General features: G+C 32.9%; 1 protein-coding gene across 2 annotated transcripts; it reads left to right on the top strand.

Annotated features, from left to right (window-relative positions):
* The first annotated feature begins 12,631 nt into the window (after positions 1-12,631).
* On the top strand, positions 12,632-21,932 carry RERGL (RERG like). Of its 2 annotated transcripts, XM_081311862.1 has the most exons (5): positions 12,632-12,734; positions 13,890-13,946; positions 17,369-17,442; positions 18,196-18,344; positions 20,868-21,932. In XM_081311862.1, the coding sequence occupies exons 1-5, from the start codon at positions 12,656-12,658 to the stop codon at positions 21,148-21,150; spliced, it is 642 nt and encodes a 213-aa protein (XP_081167988.1). In that variant the 5' UTR covers positions 12,632-12,655; the 3' UTR covers positions 21,151-21,932. The 2 variants fall into 2 exon arrangements, with proteins under 2 accessions (XP_081167988.1, XP_081167989.1); XM_081311863.1 differs by lacking the exon at positions 13,890-13,946 and having other exon boundaries at positions 12,653-12,734.
* The last annotated feature ends 2,946 nt before the right edge of the window (positions 21,933-24,878 follow it).

The following is a 24,878-nucleotide window of genomic DNA, read 5'->3' as shown; positions in this document are numbered from 1 at the left end:
AAAGCTGACTTTTAGGGTTTGGGCACGTGTTCCCCACAGGGTCATGTGTTAAATAAAGTCTTGGTCTCCAGACTGTGGCACTATTGGGAAATGTTGGAACCCTTAAGACATGGGGCCTAGTAGAAAGAAGTTAGGCTTTGGGGGGCCTGCTCTTGAGGTCTGCTATTGGAACCCCAGATCCTTTGTTTCTCTCTTTATCTCCTGGTTGCCAAGAAGTGAGTAGTTTCTTCTCGCACATGCTCCCACCATAATGTGCTGCCTTATTATAGGTACTAAAACAGTGGAATCAATTGACCATGACTTGCAACCTCTGAAATCATAAGCCAAAATAAACATTGTCCTCTTAACTATTTGTTATAATAACACAAAGCTAACTGGTATGCCAGTGATGAAGGTCCAATTCAAGTCCAAAGGCATGGAAAAAAGGAAAAACGATGATATAAGTTCCAATATGAAGGTGGACAGCCTTGAGAGCCCAGGAGAGTGAATGCTTTTTAGTTCCTATCTAAAGGCATGGAAGACTGGTGTCCCTGCTCCATGTAGTTAGGCAAAAGGAAATTCCCTTTTACTTACAGATAGATCAGTCGTTTGATCCATTCATTCTCTCAACTGATTGGGTAAGGTTCACTCACATGAGGGAAGACAAACTGCTTCACTAGGTCTACTGATGAAAATGTTAATTTTATACAAAAAAAAGTTTCACAGATACACCTAGAATAATGTTTGACCATAAACCTTGGTGACTTGTGACCTAGTCAGGTTACATGTACAGTTAACTGTCATAGAAATAGATACTTCTTGAGAGAAACAATCATTGACCTACCTGTTCTCTAAAGACTGAGCATCTATTGTTTGTCACAAAGAATGATGCTGCATCTCCACTCAAGCAAGTTGCTCTTCTTCCTGGCAAGAGGCATTTTGTGCTTTCATCTTGCCTTAACATTGACTGGTGCCATGAGATTCTGTCCTAACCCACAAAAAGAAGTGAACTGCACCCACCTCACACATGATTCATCATTTCCAACACACAGATGTGGGATGTTTTGGCAGCAAACATATTAGAGGAGAGATTTCTACTTTTCAGCGCCTGGTCTTCCCTCCCTTCCTTCTTTTCTTTTTCTTTCTTTCATGGTCCTAAATTTAGAACCCAGGGCCTTACACAATTTGGGCAAAAGCTCTACCACTAAGTCACATCCAGAGCCCTCAAGAACATCTATTTTGAATTTTATGTGAACACAAAATATATTTTTCTTCCCTTTGAACTACTGCAGATATTAAGGTTTATTTCTAACAGGCTTCCAAAGGAATCATGTCTTTATTCAATCATCCTATATAATTTTAGGATCATTCTTTGAAACTATTTTTTTAAAGTGTGTAACAAATCTTTATCATAGTCGCTTAGTTCAGTCTTTCTAACCACAGAACTTTTATTCAGTGATGTCACCCGGCATTACCTACTCACACCTTCAGTTAGAGTAGCTTCATTTAAAAAAAGGCATTTCTTACATCTATATTCACTTCTATACCATCACCCACTACATGTGATTCAGAAAAACCTAACTAAAATTTTAGCTTACTTTAGAGAAAAACTAAATTAGCTTCAAAAAAAAAATTACCAAGTGTCTACAGAAAGACTGACATAATTTTTTTTTTTTGAAAAAGGAAGTAATTACCATTAGCTACCGTGTTTCAGCTATTATAAAGGGAATGCAAAACCAAGACCTTATGAAGCCCTAAACACCTCAAGAATAATACAAAAGAGTAAAATAAATATAGGATCATTACCTTGAAAAGATAATTGCAATTATAAGAATGCATGCTGAGAAAAATTAGCAAAACCATTCATTTATTTAGTCTTATAAATGCTTTGAAAACCTTCAAAAACTGGTGAGGTATTCATCATGTTTTTCCTTGCAAAAAGAAAAAAAAGTAAGCCTGCATAATTTATTTAATTACTAACATTACATATTGAATAAAACATTTCTTAGAATGTGATAGCCAAATGAAAGATTATTTTTTAAAGTATGTTTTAAAATTATTTAAGATAATAAAGTCACAACTTTCATAGGTCAATTTTATTAATGATATCAACTGAGAGTTTAAATTACTTGAGAATGATATAAACATCTCTATCTTTTTCAATTGAAATTTACACACAGATATATATGTCATATAGTAATATACAGTATGGTATATTGTAACAGAGCAGTACTATTTTATAAAGGTGAATTAGTTATGAAGATTATGTTCAGTTGCAAATTATACTGCAGAAGGTGTTACACTATCTTTTTTCTATTCCAAAATTAATGTATACAATATTTTAATACAAGAGCAAATACATATCATAAAATTAAGTATGTGTATATGTATATAAATTTTATATGTATACCTCATTCACAAAGATGAACTTAAAGATATGGAGGAGGTTGAGAAAAGAAAACAAAGAAAAAATTCATTGGAATCAATCTTGGAGTTTCAAATCCAACTTATGGGAGCTTCAGACAGGTGGAATACAGAGAACAGATTGGAATGAAATTTGAAAGGGGTGACACAATAAAATTTCCTACCACTAAAAAAATAAGAATCTCCAGATTTAGGAGAGTGAGGGAGCACCAGTACAAGGAGTGAAAAAATGATGTGAATCGGGGAATAACACTGTGAAATTTTAAAATACCAATAATAAAAGGGCTCCTAAAAACAGGAGGGAGGGGGGGGAAGAAAGAAGGAAGAAAACAGGGAAAGAAGGAAGGAAGGAAAGAAGAAAGGGAGGGAGGAAAGAAGGGAGCTAAGGGAATGAAGGGGTAGAGGGAAGGTAAAAGAAAGAAAATAAAAAGAAAACTCAGATCAGTTGCAGTTTAAATAGTAGGTTGTTTTTCAGAATTCGTAAATGATTTGTTTAATTTTAAACAAAGACTTTCTTTTTTTCTTTTTTTCTTATTCAGGCATTGTACTTACACATCCTAGTTGGGTCCATTTTGACAAACTCATACATGTATGAAATTTGATTTCAATCCCTCCCCCCCTCTGCCATGTCCCTATCCTTCTTTCTCCTCTTATTCTCCTTCATCTACTTTGCTGATCTTCATTTTGCTTGTTTATTTATTTTTGATTGGCATTCTTAAAAAGTGCCAATAATTTCATAAAGGAGAAATTCCCTGTATCCATATATACATATAATGTAATTTTGTTAAGTTCATTCCATATTTCCTCTCTCTTTCCTATCCTTCTTTCTCTCTCACTTTGATTTCCTTATGCTTCACTGATTTTCCTTTTATCTGACCCCCCACTAACACTTTAGTTCCTTTATTTTGCTCTAGCTTCTATAAATGAAAGAAAATATTCAATCCTTGACTTTCTGAGTCTGGCTTACTTTACTCAGCATTATGTACTCCATTTCTATCCATTTACCAGAAAATGCCATAATTTCATTCTTCTTCACCACTGAGTAAAATTCCATTATTTATATATATACCATAGTTTCTTGATCCATTCATATATTGACAGGCATCGGGACTGAGTGCATCATTTGGATATTGTGAACTGTGATACTATAAACACTCAAATGGCTGTATTGCTACAGTGTGCAGATTTTAGTTCTTTTGGATAAATACCAAGGAGTAGGATAGTTGGGTCAAATGGTGATTCTATTCCTACTTTTTTGATCAATCATCATACTGCTTTCCAGGATGGTTGTACTATTTTGCAGTATGACCAGCAATGTATGAGTATACTTTTTTATTCAAATCCTTACCAGCATTTATTATTATTTTTCTATATAGTTGCTGTTCTGATTGTAGAGAGATGAAATCTTAGTGTTATTTTAATTTGCATTTCCCTGATCACTAGAGATAATTAATTTTTAATATAGATTTATAGGCCATTTATGTTTTTTCTTTTGAAAAATGTCTGTTTAGTCCTTTTTATTGATTATTTGTTTTTTAGATTTTTTTACTTCTTTTATATATTCTGGATATTAATCCCTTGCTAGAGGAGCAGCTGGAAAAGATTTTCTTCTATCTATTCTGAGGGCTCTTGCTTTATGCTTTTATTGTTTCCTTTGCCAAAGAAACTTTTTAATTTGGTAGCATCCCACTTTTTGATTCTTGGTGTTACTTCTTAAGCTTAAGGGGTCTTGTTGAGGAAGTCAGTTCCCATACTTATATGATGGGATGTTGACCCTATGGTTTCTTCTAGAAATTGCAAGTTTTCTAATCTAATTCACAAGTTTTTGATCTATTTTGATTGTACTTTTGTGCAGGTGAGAAATATGGATATCCAGTTTTTTTTTTCAGGACCACTTGTTAAATAGGTTATCTTTTCTTCAAAATATATATTTTGGCATCAGATGGCTGTAAACATGTGGACTCATCTTGCATCTTCTATTCTGTTCTATTGGTCTTCATGTCAGTTTGATGACAATACCACACTGTTTTTGCTACTGTATCTCTAAAGTATAATTTGAGACTAAGTATTGTGATGCCTCCTGCATAACTTTTATTTCTCAGACCTGCTTTGCTTATTGTGGGTCTCTTATTCTTCCAAATGAATTTAAATTTTTTTCTAGTTCTGTGGATAATTTCATTGCTATTATGTTGGGAATTGGATTGAATCTGTGCATTGCTTTTGATAGTATAACTAGAGCTTGGAATATCTCATTCCAGGCCCTTTATTATTTGAGGTCTGAGTTAGGAAACCAGAGGTGAGCCTTATTGGTTTGCCTCTGCATGTGAACTGGTATTTTTCTCTTGAAACACCTAATATTCTTTTCTTATTTTTGGATAGTAATTTTCATTATGCTGTGTCTGGGAGAGGTTCTGTTCTAATCATTTTTTTTTGTGGGGTCCTGTATGCCTCCATGTTTCTTGATACCTATCTCATTTCTGATATGGGGAAAGTTTTCTGTTATTATCTTATTGAAAATGTTCTTAATAAACATTTAGCCTGTGTCTCCATGTTTTCATGATTCTCAGTTTTATACACTTGATACTGTCCCAGTGTTTTTGTATACTCTGTACATGGTGTTTTATTTTTTTCCTTTATTGTATATAAAGTGTTCAAATTCATATACCCTGTCTTTAAGGTCTGAAGTTCTGTTTTCTATACAATCCAATATGTTGGTGATGCTTTCAACTAAATTTTTATTTTGATTAATTGTATCTTTCATTTCCAGTAGTTCCGATTGTTTTCAGTGTCTCTATTTCTTTATAAAAATGATCTTTAACCTTCTATATTTGCTCTCTTATTTAATTCCTTAGATCTTCTTTTAGTTCATGTAACATTTTAATAATCAGTTTTAATAATCTTTCTGTAGAATTTCATCACTTTCATATCTGTGGGATCCTTTGTTAGAGGACTGTGAATTTTGGAAGGAGATTTATTTGCGTGTTTCCTTTTGTTTTATAACCTTGAAGATGTGAATCATTTGATATGGGTTCCCTTTCCTCTTTTATATGCATGTTATTTTGTGTGTAGTTATCTTTATTTTCTGGGGCTTCCCTCTCCATGTAAGAGTAGACGTTCAGGGTTGGGACTTGAGATCCCCCTGTTTTTTCTTCTTTGGGGCCTGGTTGTTAATTTGGGATTTTTATCTCCCCCATTCTATGTATTGAAGTATTATTGAGACTTAGGTGAGGCAAGATTGTGTGTAGGGTAAGATTTACTGTCACTTGACTTGGTTGTGAGTATTGCCCAGTAGCAAGATTTCTAATCTGTGCACTTTCCAGCCCCTTAGAGAAAGGGGGAACCAGGAATAGCAACAATATTTTCAACAGATATACACCCTTAAGATGAATGTCTGAAGTCTAATTTGACATCTGTAACACCAGTTGCCACCTACATAGGATTGGTGGGGTCAGCATTTAAGTATCTTGATATCAACAGTATCAAGACTAAAAAACTGAAACCAATCAGGCAGTAGACAGCAGGCATCTACTATGTCATCCAGTGTATTAATGATCACAAGAACATGAATGGGGTAAAATTTACATGAACTATATAATAATACTATTTTGTGGGATTAAAGTTTCTTATGTGAATAAGAAGGCAGGAGAATGTTTGGATTACTTTTGAAAGTGAACACAGTAGAGGCATAAGATAATGTAGCGGTTTTGACTGTACAGAAAAAGGAAAAAATAAAAATTAAAGACAGCAAGTATTTTTAAAACTAAAAGTCTTTTTAAAAATTAAAGACAGGATGAAGGAATAGGAAAATTGGGTTGATAGTGAAAGAAGAAGGAGTGATAATAGCAATAATAACCAACGTGTGAACAAACAAGCAAAAGTAAAATCAAAACCACATATAATTATAAGCCCTCCCAAGTCAAACCAAGACTAAATATTAAATATGTAATATTTATATTTGCTAAATATTAATATATAAATATTAAATTATATATATTTATATATGATATCTAATCAGTGAGAACATACTCCCACATACCTACACACAAATTCTTATATAATGAGATAAAAGAAACAATAAAATACAATCTAATACTATTTGAAAAACATTTTAAAAAGTTAAAATTAAAAAAAATAAAAACTATCAAGTGGGGGAATATCGAGAGAAAAAAGAGATAAGAAAAATGGCCAAAAAAAAGAGAGAAATCTTGTTGAGAAATAAAGGGCTTGCTTCTGCAGAGGTAATCAAAACTGTTGGCAGGGATGGATTGTCATCTTTATATTTATTTTTGGCTTTGTAACCCCTGGATCAAGGGCTGGGGGATTCTTAAGGTCAACATCTTTGTGTTCCTCAATTAACTGTTAGTCATTTCAGCTACCAGGAAAGCTGGTTATAGTAGACCTAAGATTCCAGTCTCCCAGTATAGGGTGAAATAGACTGGGGAGTGGGGTGCTGACACATTGTTAATTTTTGTGGCCAGGGTGGTATAGAATTCTAAATTGGAAGTTCTGGTAGTTAGGGTTTAGTCTTGGCTGAACTTTGGAACTCTTACCAGTAGGATTTGATCCACAATCCTTATTGCTAGAGATAGGCCAGTCTTTTTAAAATGTCTGAGTCTGTAGGACCTCAGGTAAAATCCACTTTTAGGGTATAGATAAAGTCTCTACAGGTTTTACCCTCATCTCTATGCATATGAGCTACCAGGTATCCACCTTGGAATGCAGAAGATCATGAGTGGCCACTAAATGTATCTTCCTGGTAGCTTTTATGGGGTGCTTGTGACAAAGGAAGCTTTCTTCTTTTGATATCTGAGTTCTGTATGGTCTAAGTATGATTTTCTTTGTGCCTATTTCAGTCACTCTGGTTCAGGTACATTCTGGGAATTATAAGTGACTACTAGCGACTTCTTTAAGTGTTCCCGACTCTGGTCTCTGCTTGCTTCTGTGCAGGGCTTATAGATGCTTGGGACATTCCTGGCAGTGTTTCCTGCTCCCACAGATAGCTTTCTGAGCCAGAAGTTTCAGATCCATATAAACTATGCACTGCTGAGGTGAGCTATTTTGGGTTTATTTTCACTGAACCACTTTTCCCATTGACTCTGTCCATAAAAATCAGTTTTCCTTCCTAATTCACTGGTTAACTCAAGCTACATTTTCTTTATTTTTAAATTTATTTATCTATCTGTCACACAGTCTTCTGTTCCTCCGCTGCCCCGTCCCCTCAGCAAGCATGCAACTGCCATTTCGGTGGCCAAGCTGAAGCACCTCAAACACACTATTTCTTATTATAAAGTTTCTGACTTTCTGTGTCCAATGGTTTCCTTTACATTCCGTATTAAGTTTCAGTGAGTTTTTAGTCATTCACCTCTCCTAGGAGCAGTCTTCTCCTTTTGTAAGTCTACTGCTAACGAACTACTTGGGAAGCATACTATCCCTGGAATCTGCCTTCTTCTCTAAGCAAAGACTTTCAAGAAGCTGTAAGCCAAAAACTGTTATGATGAATGGGTATAAAGCCTAAAAATTGTTTTCCCAGATTAAATAAAGTAGGACATAGTTTTATTGGATAGTAATCTGTTTCATATACTTCTTCAAAAACAAATGATCACATATATAAAAGGAAGTATATATGAGTAATCTGATGTTATATGTAAAAGTGAACTTTAAAATAGAAAGAGATAAACTAAACAATTATTAATTCTGTGATGTATTTATTTTAACCAAAAAACTATTGGTTTGTAGGCTAATAACAGTCTTTATATTTTAGTATCTTCTATTATAATGTCTTCATCATTTGGAGAGGTACCTTTTTAGGTTTGAATAATTTCTTTGGAAAAGATTTTGGAGGATTTGTGATGGTGGAGAAATTGCTTCTTTAGCTGAGAATGTTTTCTATGCTATTTATGCTATGACACATTGCATCAAGAACCTTGAGATCAGAAGAGAGACACAGTTTAGCAATCAAATTATCTTTATTCCTCTAAAAATTTCCCCATAGATTCCTTACCTAATTCCAACATAACATGCAAATGCCTGAATTGTTCACAATGTAGTTTAAAATGTTAGTGCCTTGAACACTTGTTTTATGAAATTATAGCACCATTTTCTTCTCTAAAAGTGTTATTACTACTCACTACAAATTTTCATATTTCACATAAAATTTCTAGAAGTAATTCTACCTCAAAAATATTTTTCTATTAGAGCTTTATTTCCTTTAATAACAAATTTGAGGGGAAACAAATACCTTAATTCAGATAAAAATGATCCATTAGTGTACAGGTTTTTGGTTTGTTGTGAATAAATAGAGAAATATACATTACTTAATCAGTATTCCCATGAGACTAACATAACCCACAGTTAAAGTTCAACCATGGAATGTCCTTGGATTTTTCTTTTCTCTCCATGTCTTTCTTTGTTTTTTGTCTATAAAGACTTTGCCCTCCCCAAGTTTACTTGAAAGATACTCATATATGTGTCAACTTGAACTTTTTAAAATTCAATTTTCTTGATAAAAGTTTTACTATTTCTAATTTACTTTTCTGCATTGTAGGATGTATAGACATACTTTTCTAATTACTTCTAATGGTGTCACTACAACTTAAAGATAACACATATTTAAATCTTTATATTTATAGTAAAATAAGTTCTCTACAAACTCCTTTAATATACTAAAAATATTCTTTTAATGAACACATTAATCTAGTTCTAATAACATATTATTTAATTAATAGGAGATTAAGGTATGGTTTCATTCAAAAAGGTATTTTATTTACTTACTACTTTACCCTGTCACTTTTTTTCTACAAACGTCTCAGTTATATTTGCATATTTTCTTTTGTAAAGCAGACAGTCCACATTCAATTAAGCTATCATTGTTGGGATTTTAATTGGCATTACATTTGACTTTCAGTATCATTTAGCACTAATTACAGCATAAGTATTTCCAGTCATATTTCTATATTATAACCTTCAGTAGGTACTAAAGAATTCTTCCTATAAATATACTTTCCTTATTAGTTTGATTATTTGTTGCATTCCTTTCTTTCCTTCTCATTCCATCCTTACTTTTTCTTTTTAAATTTCATTGTCTTCTTTCTTATAAATGTGAAAAACTTGTTAGGGTTGTTGTTGTTATTTTGGAACTATTGCTTTTATGTTTATCTTTTATCTGGCTACTTTAAGGAATGTTCTCAAAGCTAATAATGTGATAATATAATTAAAGAAAACAATTCCCTCCATAGATACTTTGTCTCCTTTGCCTCTAGGAGTTATTCTCACTTTCTTTTTGTTAAGAAGGACTGACAATTTTATGCTATAAAGCCATAGTGAACATTCTCTCATTCTTTCTATAGAATCATCACTATTATCTATCGTCACTATAATGATTCTATAGAGATTTGTTGTAAATTTTGAAAATTGTACCCTTAATCTGTTTTTAGATTATAAAGAATATTTTGCTTTTTAAATTTTATACTTCATGAAATGTTTTTGTGAACATGTTATGTATGTAAATTTTCTTCTTGATCTCGTCAATGGAATTGCAATACTTTACTAATTTGCTGTAAAGCCAACTTGAAATTCTTGGAACATGTCCTATTAGCTCTTTTAATACATCTCTGGTTTTGATTTGCTAATATATTTAGGATCTGGGGATCCATATTCATAAATAATATTGTCCCATGTATTTCATTCCTCTCTGTGTACACTATTCATGTATGATTAAGGCTTTGACAGATATAGTGAATGAGTTGGGAAGCATTTCATCCTTTCAAGGTTCTGTAACAGTTTATGAAACACAGATATTGTTTCTTGGAGATTTGGGTGTGTGACCCCACTCTTCTGAATCTCAACCTTTGGTGGAGAATAATAGAAAATACAGGGAAATGAGATTAACAGAGAAGAAGAATTGACTAAATTGGCCTCCGAGAAATAAAACCAAACAGATAAAATGATGGCATTTGTGAACCCCTGATAGGTACCAGTAGCTCATTTTTTTAATGGTTACTCACTGTCTCCCCATGTTTAAAATGTAGACTTGTGACTATTTTTCTTGTCTGTTGACTGATGTGTTTCTAGAACCTAAAACAGTACCAGGACTATAGAAGAACACTTAATAAGTTTGGGTCATTCAATAAATTAAATAAAAGGGAAAATGACTTTAGTTTGGTTGTGAGTCAATATGTCTTTAGAGTAATGTGAAAAAATTTAAAGTAGTATAATGTGGCTATCAGAATATTGATTAATTTGTTATTATTCTTTATCTGAGTCCCCATATCGCCACCTTCCATTTAGTTTTTCTTTTTTCTATCTTTCTTTTCTTTTCTTTGTTTCTTTGTTTCTTTCTTCTTCCATGTTTTTTGGCACTTTTGGTTCTTTAAAATGTGTTTACATTATTTTTTCCCTATTCAGATTTATAGCTTCACTCCATAGCAACACTACCTTCTTTCTTATTAGGGCTATTTTTAAAATCTGAATGGGGGTACAGAGGAAGAATTTCAGATGAAAGAATGCCTGTCTCTTGATGGCAAATCACATGTTTCTTTTAATATCAGGTAAGTATGAAGCAAAGTCTTTCCTTTCTCTCAGTGGATGCACAAAACTTCCTAAAAACATTGGTCAGAAGTTCTTAAGAATAATATTTCTCCAAATAAATGGAAAAAAGTTCAATTCCATAGTGTAACAAATAAGCTAGTAGATTTCCTGACTAATAAAAATTTATATTATTTCAAATACATATTTGCAAGTTAGAGAGCATATTTTCAGTTTTTAAAAATTTGTAATAAAAGGAAAAATCAAAGTTACTTCAACTATTACTCTGTTAAGTTCACAAATTGTCATATCTTCTCTTGCTGTTCTTCTTTTACAGGTTTGTTTCTTCTTTTGCAATAAACACATCTCTCCAATTCCTGATTACTTTTTCTCATCTCTCTCTCTCTCTCTCTCTCTCTCTCTCTCTCTCTCTCTCTCTCTCTCTGTGGGTTCTACTCATGTTTCAAGTTTTATATACTTTTTGAAGACCTTTCTATCTGCTGCATTGCTTTCCCCAGTCCTTAAAGTCCTATTTTATTTAGAAACATTATTGATTATAATTCTAATTCATTTCATATTTCCCTTAGTAGACTATAAACTGCATAATGGTAGAAACTTCACTACTTAACCATTGATCTTTAAGTTGTGCTTTTAAAATATAGTGGCAATTGAGAAATATTACATATATTCATTTTAAATACTATATTAATATTTCTGTGATCAACCTGGCCTGTAAATAGCATTCCTTGGTCTGGCCCTCACTATTAATACAGAAGGTGAATTCTATTTGTTTTAACATTTCTAAACATATAATAGGGAAAGATAATAGGTAAAAAGCAATGGACACTGAGTAGTATAAAAAATCACCAAAAAGAGGTATGAAAGAGTCATTATTTTTGCATATTAAATTAACCTCTTTACTAAATAGCAGGACTGAATTATGTCCGGATTCCTCCTCCAACTTTTCTTTCCTTTCTCTTTTCTAATTCCAAAGTAATGTCATGCTGAAAGAGATATGGCAGTTTATGTTATTGCTTTTCAAACAACATGAAATTGATTGTTTTATGCTTTGTTAGAAATCTTGCTGTTATCTATTGTCATGACGTGTTTTAAAAAGAGAATTTACTTATTACTTATTAAAGATGACATTGGAGAGCCAAAATATTGTGGCATCCATTTTCTGCTAGAGCACATCTTATGGTTAAAAAATATGGCCTGGGTATTTGTTGGAATTGCTATCAAAACTAAACTCTCCTGGAGTTACCCTTTTCCTACTCTCATTTCTTTTAATGACTGAGTTAACTCATTTCCCCTTGTCTGTCACCAGAGCAGTGCTAGAAGATTTAGGCACAGGTGATAAAGAAACAAATAGAACATATCTAATCGAAGAAAGTTTACAAGGATGTTTGTCCATCCCTTGAAAACTTTCCAAATGAAATATCATTTTTGGGGGGTCCTAGGAGAAGGTAGATTCCAGATTCACAAAATGGAGGGTTGGGAGCTAAGCTTCTGTTAAAAATACATAGCTATCGCTATCGTAAAACTTAGTCTCAAAATAGTAACTCCAACTTTTAGAAAAGGGAATATGTTGAAAACTACTGAAGGAAAACATTTTTTAAAGTTATAATTAGATGATAGGAATATGGGGCGGAGTTGTTCTTAGAGAAATGAGAGCAGCAATAAAAAGGAATTATGCTTGGCTTGAGTCAGCCTAGTTCCAGAACACTAGATGGATCAGAAAGAGCAGAAAGGCAAGATGAATGAAGTTAAGCTTTCTGTTTTGGGTGGTGAAGGCACCGGCAAGTCTGGTGAGTGGGGATGCCTTCTGTGGTATGAGGTAGAGTGCAAAATGAGAAACACTGACATGTTCAATAAGAACCTTATATAAAATAACTTAGGATAAATAATGACTTATTTAATCTGTGGGATGATACACACATTATTATTTGCAGGGGTTTTTAATGCTCTAGTAATTTTATATTTATAAATATGTAGTCAGATGTAGCAAAATAAATGTTTGACATATTAATTAGTATCTGCTTCTCTTGATGTTTGAAATTCATAGGGATTCATCATTCCTCTTACTTCTAACTCCAGTATACCTGCCCCTACACCAATAGATTAGCCCCATAGCTAAGCAATGGCTTTGAAAAAACCCTTCTTCTATGAAACTAAGGGTGGAAAGAGATGCATAGAGACACATGGGTTGTGTTTAAAATGCAGCCTTGTTGATGTGAAAGGATTTGGGAGGGACATGGCCTTGTGGAGAACCTGAAACTAAGCTACATGTGCCTTATTTTTGGAAGCCCTGGTTTGATTTTATTTTGCTTTGCTTTGGTTTTACCTATATTTGAATGGCAACCAGTATGTCCCTCACAGATCCACATAAGCCTAATGAAGTGGCCAAACTCAGAAGCTGAGATGTGATAAACAGATACCAGAGATGGTTTTGCTATTTCCAGGATTTAAAAATCCTACATCTTTAACAACTGCAAATTCTTGATAATGTCCTTATCACTAGTTTTAAAGCCTTTTTAAATGTTTTTCTATTTATAATTATACCTAAAGATGGGGTCATTGTGATGTGTTTACACTTACATATAGTACCTTGGAGCCAGATTTAATTTGATAGAGAAAATAAAGAATGCAATAGTCTAACATTTCAAATATAATGAGATGTGTTTGTATTATAAAATATGGGTTGCCTTATGTGTTTTCTTCGTGAATTAACTACAGTGTTTAAATATATAGTGCTCTAAGATTTTATTTTTCTGTTTTCATAATGTTATGTTTGTACCATGCAAACATTATTGACACATTTAGATTAGAATTTAGTAAGATTTTAAGTTCTTCATAAATGCATGACAATTATTGAGGTCAAAGATAAAATTTTAGTACACATATAAATTATTTGTATCTTAAAATGTAACAATCCTTAAACCTAGCTTTTTTTTTTTTTTCAGCCCTTACTGTAAGGTTTCTTACTAAGCGATTCATTGGAGAATATGCTTCTAATTTTGGTAAGGCACTACTAAAGACTTTTCTTATCTTAAAATGTCAACATCATAAATATTCCCCAATTAGAGAAGCATTTGGTAGAATTTAACACTTTTATATTTATTAATCAATTTATTAATTAACAGATTTTTGTAAGAAATGCCAGAATAGGTACTCAAATTGAATATCTTTTAATGATAAAAATTCACCTAATTTGATAATGAATTAGAAAGTCAGTTCATTTCTAAGTCTAGAACTAGACAAAACATTAGATTTGGGATCCTCTTCCCAAATAGTGTATGAATATTTGTTGTAAAATATAGAATGTTTAAATAAATCATCATCTGTTACAGGAGCCAATGGAAACTAAAAAAATAAGTACCTTCAAAATAAAGCATACTGCTATTTAAAAGTCAGGTATAAACAATAGAAAAGTCATGCCTTGTTTAAAGATCATATTATTTTCTACATTATTTACAAATTTCAGAAAAGTTCTAAAGCAAAGATAGCAGGGCATCTTAGTATACTTTCAGGATCCTTGCACTAACTCTAATTTTGTATAATTTTGATCAGAATTAGCATAACACATGGGGTATATCATGGCATAAAAAGTGAGGAATTTTACCACAATTGAGTAATTTTTGTCCAGCAATCCATCAATATAATGGTGTTAATATCTTATTTTATCAAAGGTAGAGATAAATTTAATTTTTAAACAACAGTGATAATTGTAATAAATATGAGATACAAGAGAAAGAACAATATGTTTTTCATTCAAAATTGTTTATGTAGAGTAAGAAAAGTTAAAGATTGAAAGTGTGTAATTCACCAAGAAACAAATAAACGTTGAACATTTATTCCTAAAGTGGCACTGTTAGAGTATTTCACAAAATAACTTGAAAGTACTGTGTTGTGCACATGTATCCAACACAGTATTTCAGTCTGTATGACATTGTGAACATTTTAGGGCAAGTGCTTGAAAACTGATTATAGAAAGAAGAAATATACAAAAAGAGAAATTTCCAGTGTTTCATTTCTGGGGGTGACAAAATCAACCCACAAAGGTCAACAGCCCACAAGGTAGGACTCAGGCATGAGAAAAGGCTCCAAAACTAAAAATGAATCTAAACATAAATAAAAGAATACAATATCCAAATAACAATACCAGCAATAACAAAACCCTTCACCTTAATGTCTTCTACAATCTAGTTACATAAACAAATGAAATGTTTACACATTTCTGACTGTTACATCTCAATGAAAAATACAAGACCTGGAGACATTTTGAAAAGATAAGCAAGTGATCCAAAGGTCACCCACTCTCCGAGAACAAGCTAGCAAGAACAGCTTCATCCTGTAAATGAAGGCCAGAAGGGGAAAAAATATATATATTTTTGTAAACCAAGAGTTGATGACTCTTGTCAGCAGTTTTTGAGATTTGAGATTGGATTTTTAAAATGTCTCCAAGGAGATTTTATGGTTTATAGTCAATAGTAAATCTATGAAGTTTAGAATAAACTCTGAAAATAATTTAAGATTTGATGAAACTATAATAAATTTTATTAAATTTAACCTGGAAAGATTTAAAAAGTTAGACTTAACTCTCTGGGGAGACTCCCCAGATATCTACTATAGCTTTCTACTATGGGTTACAGAATATTTGCCAGCATAAATTATAATTTTATGTCAGTATTACATTATTTTGTAAAAAAAAGTAGGTCTTTTATCAAAATGGTTGTGGAAATTAATTAATTCATTAAATTATTATTCATGTACCATAGACTCTTTCAGGTAGACAGGAGACAGCAGTAAATAAAAATGACAAATAGCTAATCCCTTGTGGAGTTTAATAATCCTGACAGAAGGGTCTGTTAATCCTGGCAAAAGAAAAAATTAAAAATAAATTATGTAATGATGACAAATGCTATGAAGAAAAAAAAGAGAGAAGCATTCATATTGTACATAGCTATTTAAAATAAGATGGTCATCACAGATCTTTCTGGGAAAATGATATTGAAACAGAAACACAGTGAATGGAACCATGAAGTTATCTGAGGTTTATATTTTAGTCAGAAGAAAGAATAATTAACAAAGTTCTAAGGAAGGACATTTCTGAAAAAAAATCTGAAGAATGGTATGAAGAGAATGTAAAATAAAAATAAACAAAGAGAGCTTCTGAAGTCATAGAGGTAATGGGGATTTAGATAAGGAGGAATATTCTTAGGTATGTTAAAAGTTTTGGTTTAACCCTAGTGAGATGGGAAGTAATCAAAGCAATCTGATTAGCTAAGTATCTGTTCAGACTAGAAGGTTCATTTTTGTTTCTGTATTGAGAATTAACTAGGGACAGGAAGGGATTGGAGGACTGGAAGAAGATAGGTAGATTAGTACATTCTGTAATAACCTAGGTAAGAGGTAATGGTGATTTAGAGTGTTAGCAGTGGAGGTAGTGAGATGCAGATAAATTAAAAATATATTTTGAAGGTAGAATAAAATGAATTTTTAATAGAATGGCTATGGACACAAGAGAAAGAATCATGGGAGGTCTTAAAGTTTTTTATCTAAAAAGTTGGATTTATGGGTATAGCATTTAGCAAAATGGAAATCTGTGGAAGATGCAGTCTTTGCAGAAATATCAGGGGTTCAGTTTAAGTGTGTTAAGGGTGAGATGTCTACCAGGCCTGGACATGTCAAATAACAAGTGGTTCAGGGATATTCTTGAGTTCAGAGAAATCTGGGCTGTAGATATAGGCTGAGTTAATAGTGAATAATTGGCATATTTAGGCATGTAGTTGGTGGAGATTGGCAAAGCAGGATAGATAGAAAAGAGTACCATGAACTGGGGAATTAAGTTTGGAGGTGGGAGGAAAATCACAAGTTTAAGATGGAGTAACAGAGAATAAATAAAACAGAAGAGTATGTATAGTTGAAGGCCATGTGAAGAAAATATTTTAAGGAGATAGGAGTGACCAACTACATTACTGCTACTAGTAAGGCAGATGAGATGAAGACATAGAACTGACCATTGAGTTTTGAAATATTTAAGTTAGAAAAAAATAAGTATGTTTATAAGATGTTGTTAATGAAATACTAGAGAGAAAAAAAGTCATGATACAGGAAGACAGAGTTACTGAAGCTGTGTTTTTTAAGCAGCTGGAGGAAGTCATGACTATTTGAGGGTAAATGAAATGTCCATAGTAGGAACACAAATAATTCATCGACTGGAAGGCAAACAGGTAAACAGACATGGGGTGAAATTCATGTGTAAGTAACATACTTGAGTAAATACAGCATGGGCATGGTTTGGGTCACCAGCAAGGAAGAAAAGCTACTGTACTGTTCCACTAAAATAGGGCTGGTGGAATTTGACAGACTGTGATCAGGTGACTGGATCTTTTATTCTGGAGTTTTTCCGTGCCAACAATGCCTATATATTATTTCGCAGAGTCTATCTATAATAAGCATTTGTGTTTGGAAGGGAAGCAACTGAATCTGGAAATATATGACCCTTGTTCTCAAGTAAGTCAAGCAAAATCTTATTTTTTTTCCTTGTTTTAATTATGAATTGAAGTTTTGATAAGGGTGTGTGAAACATTGTCAGTGTTATAATGAAGTTTCTTCTCAGATTTAATTACTAAAATGTTAAGAGATTACTTTCTGTGTTATAAATTCCATTTTCTGGCTTCTCTAAAAACTTATGTCAAAAAATTAACACATCACATATATCTTTAAAATAGAAATACTAGGTTTCATTCATAACATATTTCTGTCAGGTCATATAGTGGCTGTCAATTTTGTGGCTTGTCAATTCAGTTACTATTTTCACTGAGTTGTATTTGTGAGTAACCTTGTTTAAATGAGTATAAGTAAGATACATTTTGAGTACAAACCTCTTTGACCATTCAAAATATTAAATAGTTAAAATAGGATTATATAAATGAGAAAAGGAGTCAAAGGAATATTAAGAAAGAAATAACTGTCAGTTGTCTATGGTTTCAAAACAACTCCATGGGACATATTTTTAGGGGGTAAGTAAAAATTGCTTTAAATATATTTAGTTAAACTTTACCAATTTTTGTGGAATTTTCATTCACTTTTAATCAAAGAAAGAGAAATAAGAAAGAAATACACAAAGAAAATACATTTTATAAAATATTAATTTGGGGCTTTATTGAAGTCTCTTTCAGGTGAAATGGGTCTGCATCAATTAACTAGATTATAAAGTACCAGTGTTTGATTCCAACACTTTCAATGCACTTGCTTTACTTTCAGTTGCAGAAAGCAAAATTCTCTCTCACAAGTAAACTTCATTGGGCAGATGGGTTTGTCATTGTGTATGACATCAGTGACAGATCTTCGTTTGCTTTTGCAAAAGCCCTTATCTACAGAATTCGGGAGCCACAAGCTAGTCATTGCAAAAGGTAAGGTATTTTGTTCTCTTCTCCTTTCTTTTGAGTAAATCATCATATGGCTGTAAGCATCATTAGGAAGAATTTAATACAGCCTTCCAATTACGAAATTTAACAACCCTGAACAATTCACCTTCCCATTCCACAGGAGATACACGTGTAGTAAAAAGGAATAAGATCAGAATGCTTTATATCCAGGCTGACATAAACAGTTACTTGCCCTGAGTAAATGGCTATTTTACAAGACAGCTTCTATTGTTAACATGACACTCACTTGCAAAATAATGGTCCTCTGTACATAACAGAGTTCCCTTTTCAACCTTTCCGTTTCATTTTCACACACACACAAAAAAAATGTTAAGGATACTAAATAAATCCAGATTTATTACATTTGGCATCCTGTGAAATCCAATTCCTAGTTATTGGGTTGTTCCATCTTTCATAGCAAAATAGACTGAATAATCAAACCATTTGCAAATTCTAAATATGAGAATGCAGTTTTCTACATTTCACCTTCTAAAATAAAGAGCAGGCCAACAATTCTCCATTGTTAGTTATCCTGACACACAGAACTATGAAGGAAGAGATAACTTGTCCTTAAACAATTATTGTGTTGGTAGAGAAAAGCTTAAGCATCTAAGTATTCCATGTTAGTTATTCCTATTTTTTATTGTAAATTTTAGCCTTTTTCATTTGAGGTATTTATGTCTAATGGGTAGATGTAAGTATTCTCTGTGCTCTTAGCCAGTTTTGCCTGTAGAGTCCAAAATAATGTTCTAATATGGTAAGTATAAAAAGTACAATATTATTACTGCAAATTGGTAAAAGTGTTTTATATATCTACTTTAACTGCCCACTAGCAAGGAAACCATGGGCCAGTAATTGATAAAGGGCATATCCCTAGAGCTAGTTCATGTACATTCTGCTTTCCATTTGATTTACCTTCGGTAAACCACTTCAATCTCGAGAGCTCATTTATCTGATCTTACAGCTGATGACAGCATAGTAGGAACAGAGGATGTGATTTTACTCAGGTGCCTCATAGCCCTGATTTCCTATAACATTACTGACTTTTTAGAATTCAGGCATTTATTTCCTTATATTTTTGCACTAATGACATAGGTAGTGTGTAAAAATAAAGTTCTTTTTATATCCTTTCAAAGCAAAATAATCAGTCAAGAACACTTAAAATCACATTTAATATATAAAAACCTATTTTGACATTTTTACAGCAATCTTGTCAATTTATTGACTAAACTATTCCTGGAGTACTTCCAGTTCCTGATCTGAAGAAAGGCCAGGAGAGTAAAATATGGAACTCTTGTAAAATTACCTCTGATATTCATGGTTCATCCTTCAAAATACTTTCAACTACCTTTCCTCATTTATCCTTTACAATCATTTTGTGTATTTGACTGAAGACAATATTAATACCCCTTAAAGGCCACCACATACAGAGCATCTTTCCTCACTGCCCACGGGCATATGAACGAACCCTACTTCAGTGGACTCTGGTGTCTATAATTAGAGGCCATCCATGTTTACAATTTCTTTCTTATGCCACTTTAAAGCTAGTAGTTTCATTGTATTTTTTTTTACCAAACTCTTTATTTGTATTGTTTCACCATTACAAAGTAGAGTTATTGTATTTATAGAAGATATTTTATCTTAACAAGGACCATTTTTCAAATGTAAAGTTGTATTTGTAAGTTACCCATTGTCAATAGAGCATAAGGAACATACATGAGAGTAAAAATTTTTCGTTATAATATATACCAACAAATAAAAAGCAGCAGTGATTACTGATTAACTTTTGCTTAAGAAAACATCCAAATTAACTGTTCAATTCCAGTAACTATATAAGTAGAGATATTTGTTCATTCTCTTCTTGCAAATAATAATGGACATAAAAAATAATAGTAAGCATCTTTCATTGCTTGGAACTGTGCTAGGTATTTTTATACACATCATTTCATTTAATCTGTGTGAGAAATCTCTGTGATGAGGACTATTTTACTGTTTTTTACATAGAAAGAAACCAAAACTGGGAAAGATACCAATAATACCTAGTTAGTAATCAGATTCAGCATTCAAGAATAGGTTTATGTTACTTCAAATCCTCAGCTTTAAGGGCATTGTTGCTTTTGTGTTATTTACTACATTCTATCTAAAACAATTGTTGTAAGTAAATGGTGACACATATTTTACTACATAACCAATTTTTTATGCCAATTGTTTTTTGCAAAAAAAGTAGAATGTCACCATTGTATGAAGCTTTTAAAAACGTGCTGCTAATATTTAAAAAATCTCTATTACTAAATTGGTTTTGGTGCAAAATTAGTATGCATGGAATACTTGTGAATATGTTAATGCATGGAGATGATTATGTGGTGAAATACTATATGTGTCACCATATCCACATGTGATCATAAACATATACACAATATTTTTTCTTTTTTGACTCATATGAACCTTCCTCTTATAAAAAAGAGTTATTGAAACAATTTTGCCAAAAATTGCATGTCTGTATTTCAGAGCTGTGGAACAGGCAGTGCTTTTGGTTGGCAACAAGCAAGACCTCTGTCATGTGCGTGAGGTTGGCTGGGAAGAAGGAGAAAAGCTGGCACTGGATAACCGATGCCAATTCTGTGAACTGTCTGCAGCAGAGCAGTCTCTGGAAGTAGAAATGATGTTCATCAGAATTATCAAGGATATTCTTACAAACTTCAAGCTCAAAGAAAAGAGAAGATCTAGTGGATCTAAGTCAATGGCCAAATTGATCAATAATGTATTTGGAAAGAGAAGAAAGTCTGTTTAGCAGCCATATAATCCTAGGGGATTTATTATGTCAGAGTTTCAAACATTCACATGGTAATTAAACCTATCTGTTGTTTGCTTTTTGTTGTTGTTGTTGTGTTGGTGGTACCAGAGATTGAACTCAGGGGCACCTGGCCACTGACCCACATCCCCAGTCCTATATTGTACTGTATTTAGACAGTGTGTCACTGAGTTTCTTAGAGCCTGTCTTTTGCTGAGGCTGGCTTTGAACTACAGATCCTCCTGCCTCAGCCTCCTGAGCCACTAGGATTACAGGTGTCACCATGCCTAGCCATTGTTTGCAATCTTTAGAAAAAAAATTTGTCTGAGATATGAAATGATTGAATGTGAACCAACCTGCATTTTCAAATGTGTAGTTTGCTTTTGGTTGATTGTATGCAGTTCATGCTGCTTCACACATAACCTTTCATTTGTTGAACAAAAAAAGGATTCACTGCAATCTACTGGTAGATTGTTATCCATGGTGCCTTGCCAAGTCAACTCTGCTCATGTAATTTTATTAAGCTACCATCCCATAGTCTGTGGTTTAACTTTAATTTATTTATTTCTTTGAAATAAATGAGCAATTATCTTCATAGATTTAATATAAAGTTTGACTTATCAATTTGTGAAAGTTCTCCATCTATTTCACAGAAATGCATGGATTTACTTTAGAAATGTCTTTACAATAATATAGTGACCTACATGACATTTTATGTATTTAGATAAAAATATAACTTAAGGCTTAAGATGTTAAATTCTTAATAAATAGTTTATGGTTGATCTGATGGTGAAACTGTCTGCCTTTTTCTGTTGCATGCTTAACAAGTTCCCATCTTAACAAGGGAATTTCTCACTGTAGCTAAGATCCTTTTTAGATTAAAAAATATTTTTGTTTATTTATAAACTCATGTATGATAGTACAAAACAAGTAAAAACTTGTTGGTGAATATATAACCCTGAAGGCTTTGTTGGCCTAAAAAAATGTTTTTGCATTAGATTTTGGGCCTTATTTGATTACTTTGACTACCTTCACCTTTCAATGATTTACCCCTAATATATGATATTGATAGCAATATCACTGATACTGCCCTTGCTTAGTTTTCCCACTTGATATCTCTCAAATTAAGGCTGTCATCCTAACTTTGGCCAAGTGTTGAGAATGAAGGTTAGGTCTCAGACAAGTTAAAAATGGTACTACAAGCAATGGTGCACACACACTTGTTTAATAAATACCAGCAGGAACCTGGGGAAGATGGAAGATGATCTTGCATAGAGGGTAGTAGACAGGACAGAGGAAATCATAACATAGATGATCAAGCTATATAGAAGAAAATTCATTGACATAGGCTTATTCACCCTGAGTCATAATTCAACATTTTAGGAATGACACCTAGAGCTGTTCCATACAGCTTTGCTGTTCCTTAACAATCTGATTCTGTTTTTTAATCTGATACTGTTGTTATCCTGAAGGAAAATGTAGTGGAAAAAGAGAATCCTGTGGAAGTAAGCAACACAGGTTCTGAATGTTTACAAAGATGGCAGGGACTGGTTAGAAATATTGATGTAGATTGGATCCAAAACACACCATTTGATTATTTTCACTGGAAGAATTCAAGCGAACTTTCTTTACTTAGGAAGTAAGGGTTGTACTGGTAAGGGGGTACAGACAACTGTGGGAACAGGATGACTGCTTTATGGGTCTGAGTAAACAGTAGATCAGTGTGGTTGTTCTCCATCAGTGGAGGCTACCATTGAACTGTGTTTCTCAATATCAATGCAGATTCTAGAATCTTCGGACAGCATAATCTGGATGTCTAGATTTAACCTGTTCCCAATTATCCACCCATCTAGTTCCCCAAACAAAATAACTGTGGTTGACTCCATTTCTGATACTGGCTGGCTCGATATTTAGAAGTGATGTACTCACTTGAATATCTTGAATGAAAGGCTACGTTGTGAACCCATGCATTGTTTTCATTTGTATCACCATGGTCAATATTCTCATGTGTATATTATATGAGCACAGAAATAGCTAACAAAAAAGACAGATTGATATCTTCTGGCCATGTCATCCTGTCTATCTGGTTAAGTGATTTATCCTTGGTAAATTGCTCTCTGGTGAGTATTACATTATATACAAATATCTGTGTATTTTATGTCCTTTCTGAGTGATCTGTTCATATGCCTTTTTCTTAGACCTTCTTATCACTGATCATCCAGTTTTACCTTTTAAAGACCTCTGACCAACTGGCAAAACAATTAATGATTGCCTGGAAATCAGTGTACTACATCTACTTTCCTAATAAGCAAGGTGAACGACAAAATGTGCTTCTTGAAATCCTGCCAACTGGTATAATTTCCTTCTTCTGATGAGTGTCATGGTTACCTCTGTGTAGGATCATAATGAGGAACAGTCCTCTTTTGGCTGGCATTAAAGTATTGAGTGAAAGTGAGAAAAACTCCCTGTAAACTAGGGATATTCATTACTATGTGAATGAAACATAAATGTTTATTGTGTAGTTATCCTTGCAAATTCAAGGAGAATATTTTTAGCCAACTATATAAATAGAAATTTTAAGTTTCAATATTGACACTATATAAATATATACTCATACATACACACTATATTGATACTATATATGTAAAAGTTAGGATAAGAAGTTATATTTCTTTCATTGTTTTGTTCTTATTCTTCTGGATAGTCTCATTTTTAGAGATCTGGCCTTCATTCCTTTGATCATTTTTTTTAAGCTAAAAATTACTTGGGGATTTTTCACCTTAAAAAATAACATATTTATCCCCATTACATGTAGGAACTCTAATGTTCAAAAAGTATACAGATTCTTTAATAGATTAATTAATGCATTTTTATCTGTGATGATTCATAGTAAAACATTTCTTTGTTATGTATAATACTTTTATTTTTGCACTTAGAAATTTTTATCTATTATACTCTATGTTTTTTTTTTTTTTTTTTTGTATCAGGATGACCTGCAATGACACACCTCATTACAAGGAGGCTACAGAAAGAACAGTAGTAAGAACAAGAATGGATATTTTCAGAGTGTTTTGTAATGGAGTAACTTTAGAAATAAATAGTTGAGGTGCTGGGGATATAGCTCAATGGCAGAGCATTTGCCTAGCCTGCACAAGGCCCTTTGATGATGTGACATCATCAAAGTGTGTGATGGTAGCACAGTTTTGTGGGGTTTTTGTAATTTCTCAAATCAAAACATCGTTTCAACCTTCCCATTCCTGTCACACTAGCTTAATTATTGATCAACTTATGGATTCTCTTTTGATAAATGGAACAAAGTGAAAGTGTATCACTTATGAAGCCAGATTATAAAAGGAGATATAGTGTCCATCATTTTCTTCTCCCTTAGGATTCTACTTTGGAAGCCATGTGTTAACATGTGTGAATCTTGCTACCCTAAAGGCACCAGCTGGAGATACCACATAGAATCAGTGATCATTTAACCCAATAGAGGTATGAGTAAACCTTCTGATGATTCCAAGTTCCAATCTCTGGGCTACTTCAGCTGCTAGATAGTAGATGAAGCAGAGATGAGTTATCTCCTCCCCACCCACGCCGCCTAAATCTCATCCCTGTGATAGATTTGTGTTCATGAAATGTATCATGATTATTTTAGAATTGTTGCCTGGCAATACATTACCAGAACAGATAATTCATTAAAATCCTCAGCAACTAAGCCAATATAAAAT

This window comes from Spermophilus citellus (assembly GCF_964194105.1).
Source record: "Spermophilus citellus genome assembly, chromosome: 10".
Taxonomy (NCBI): Eukaryota; Metazoa; Chordata; class Mammalia; order Rodentia; family Sciuridae; genus Spermophilus; species Spermophilus citellus.
Note: the sequence above shows the minus strand (reverse complement) of the source record. Positions and strands in the feature narration are given on the sequence as shown.

What these genes read in the sequence shown, in the direction of transcription:
- RERGL (XM_081311862.1), top strand. Translation starts at nt 12,656, where the DNA reads ATGGATCAGAAAGAGCAGAAAGGCAAGATGAATGAAGTTAAGCTTTCT. An exon ending in TGAAGGCACCGGCAAGTCTG is followed by an intron (nt 12,735 to 13,889) that starts GTGAGTGGGGAT and finishes TTTTTTTTTCAG; the next exon opens with CCCTTACTGTAAGGTTTCTT. An exon ending in CAAGCTAGTCATTGCAAAAG is followed by an intron (nt 18,345 to 20,867) that starts GTAAGGTATTTT and finishes TCTGTATTTCAG; the next exon opens with AGCTGTGGAACAGGCAGTGC.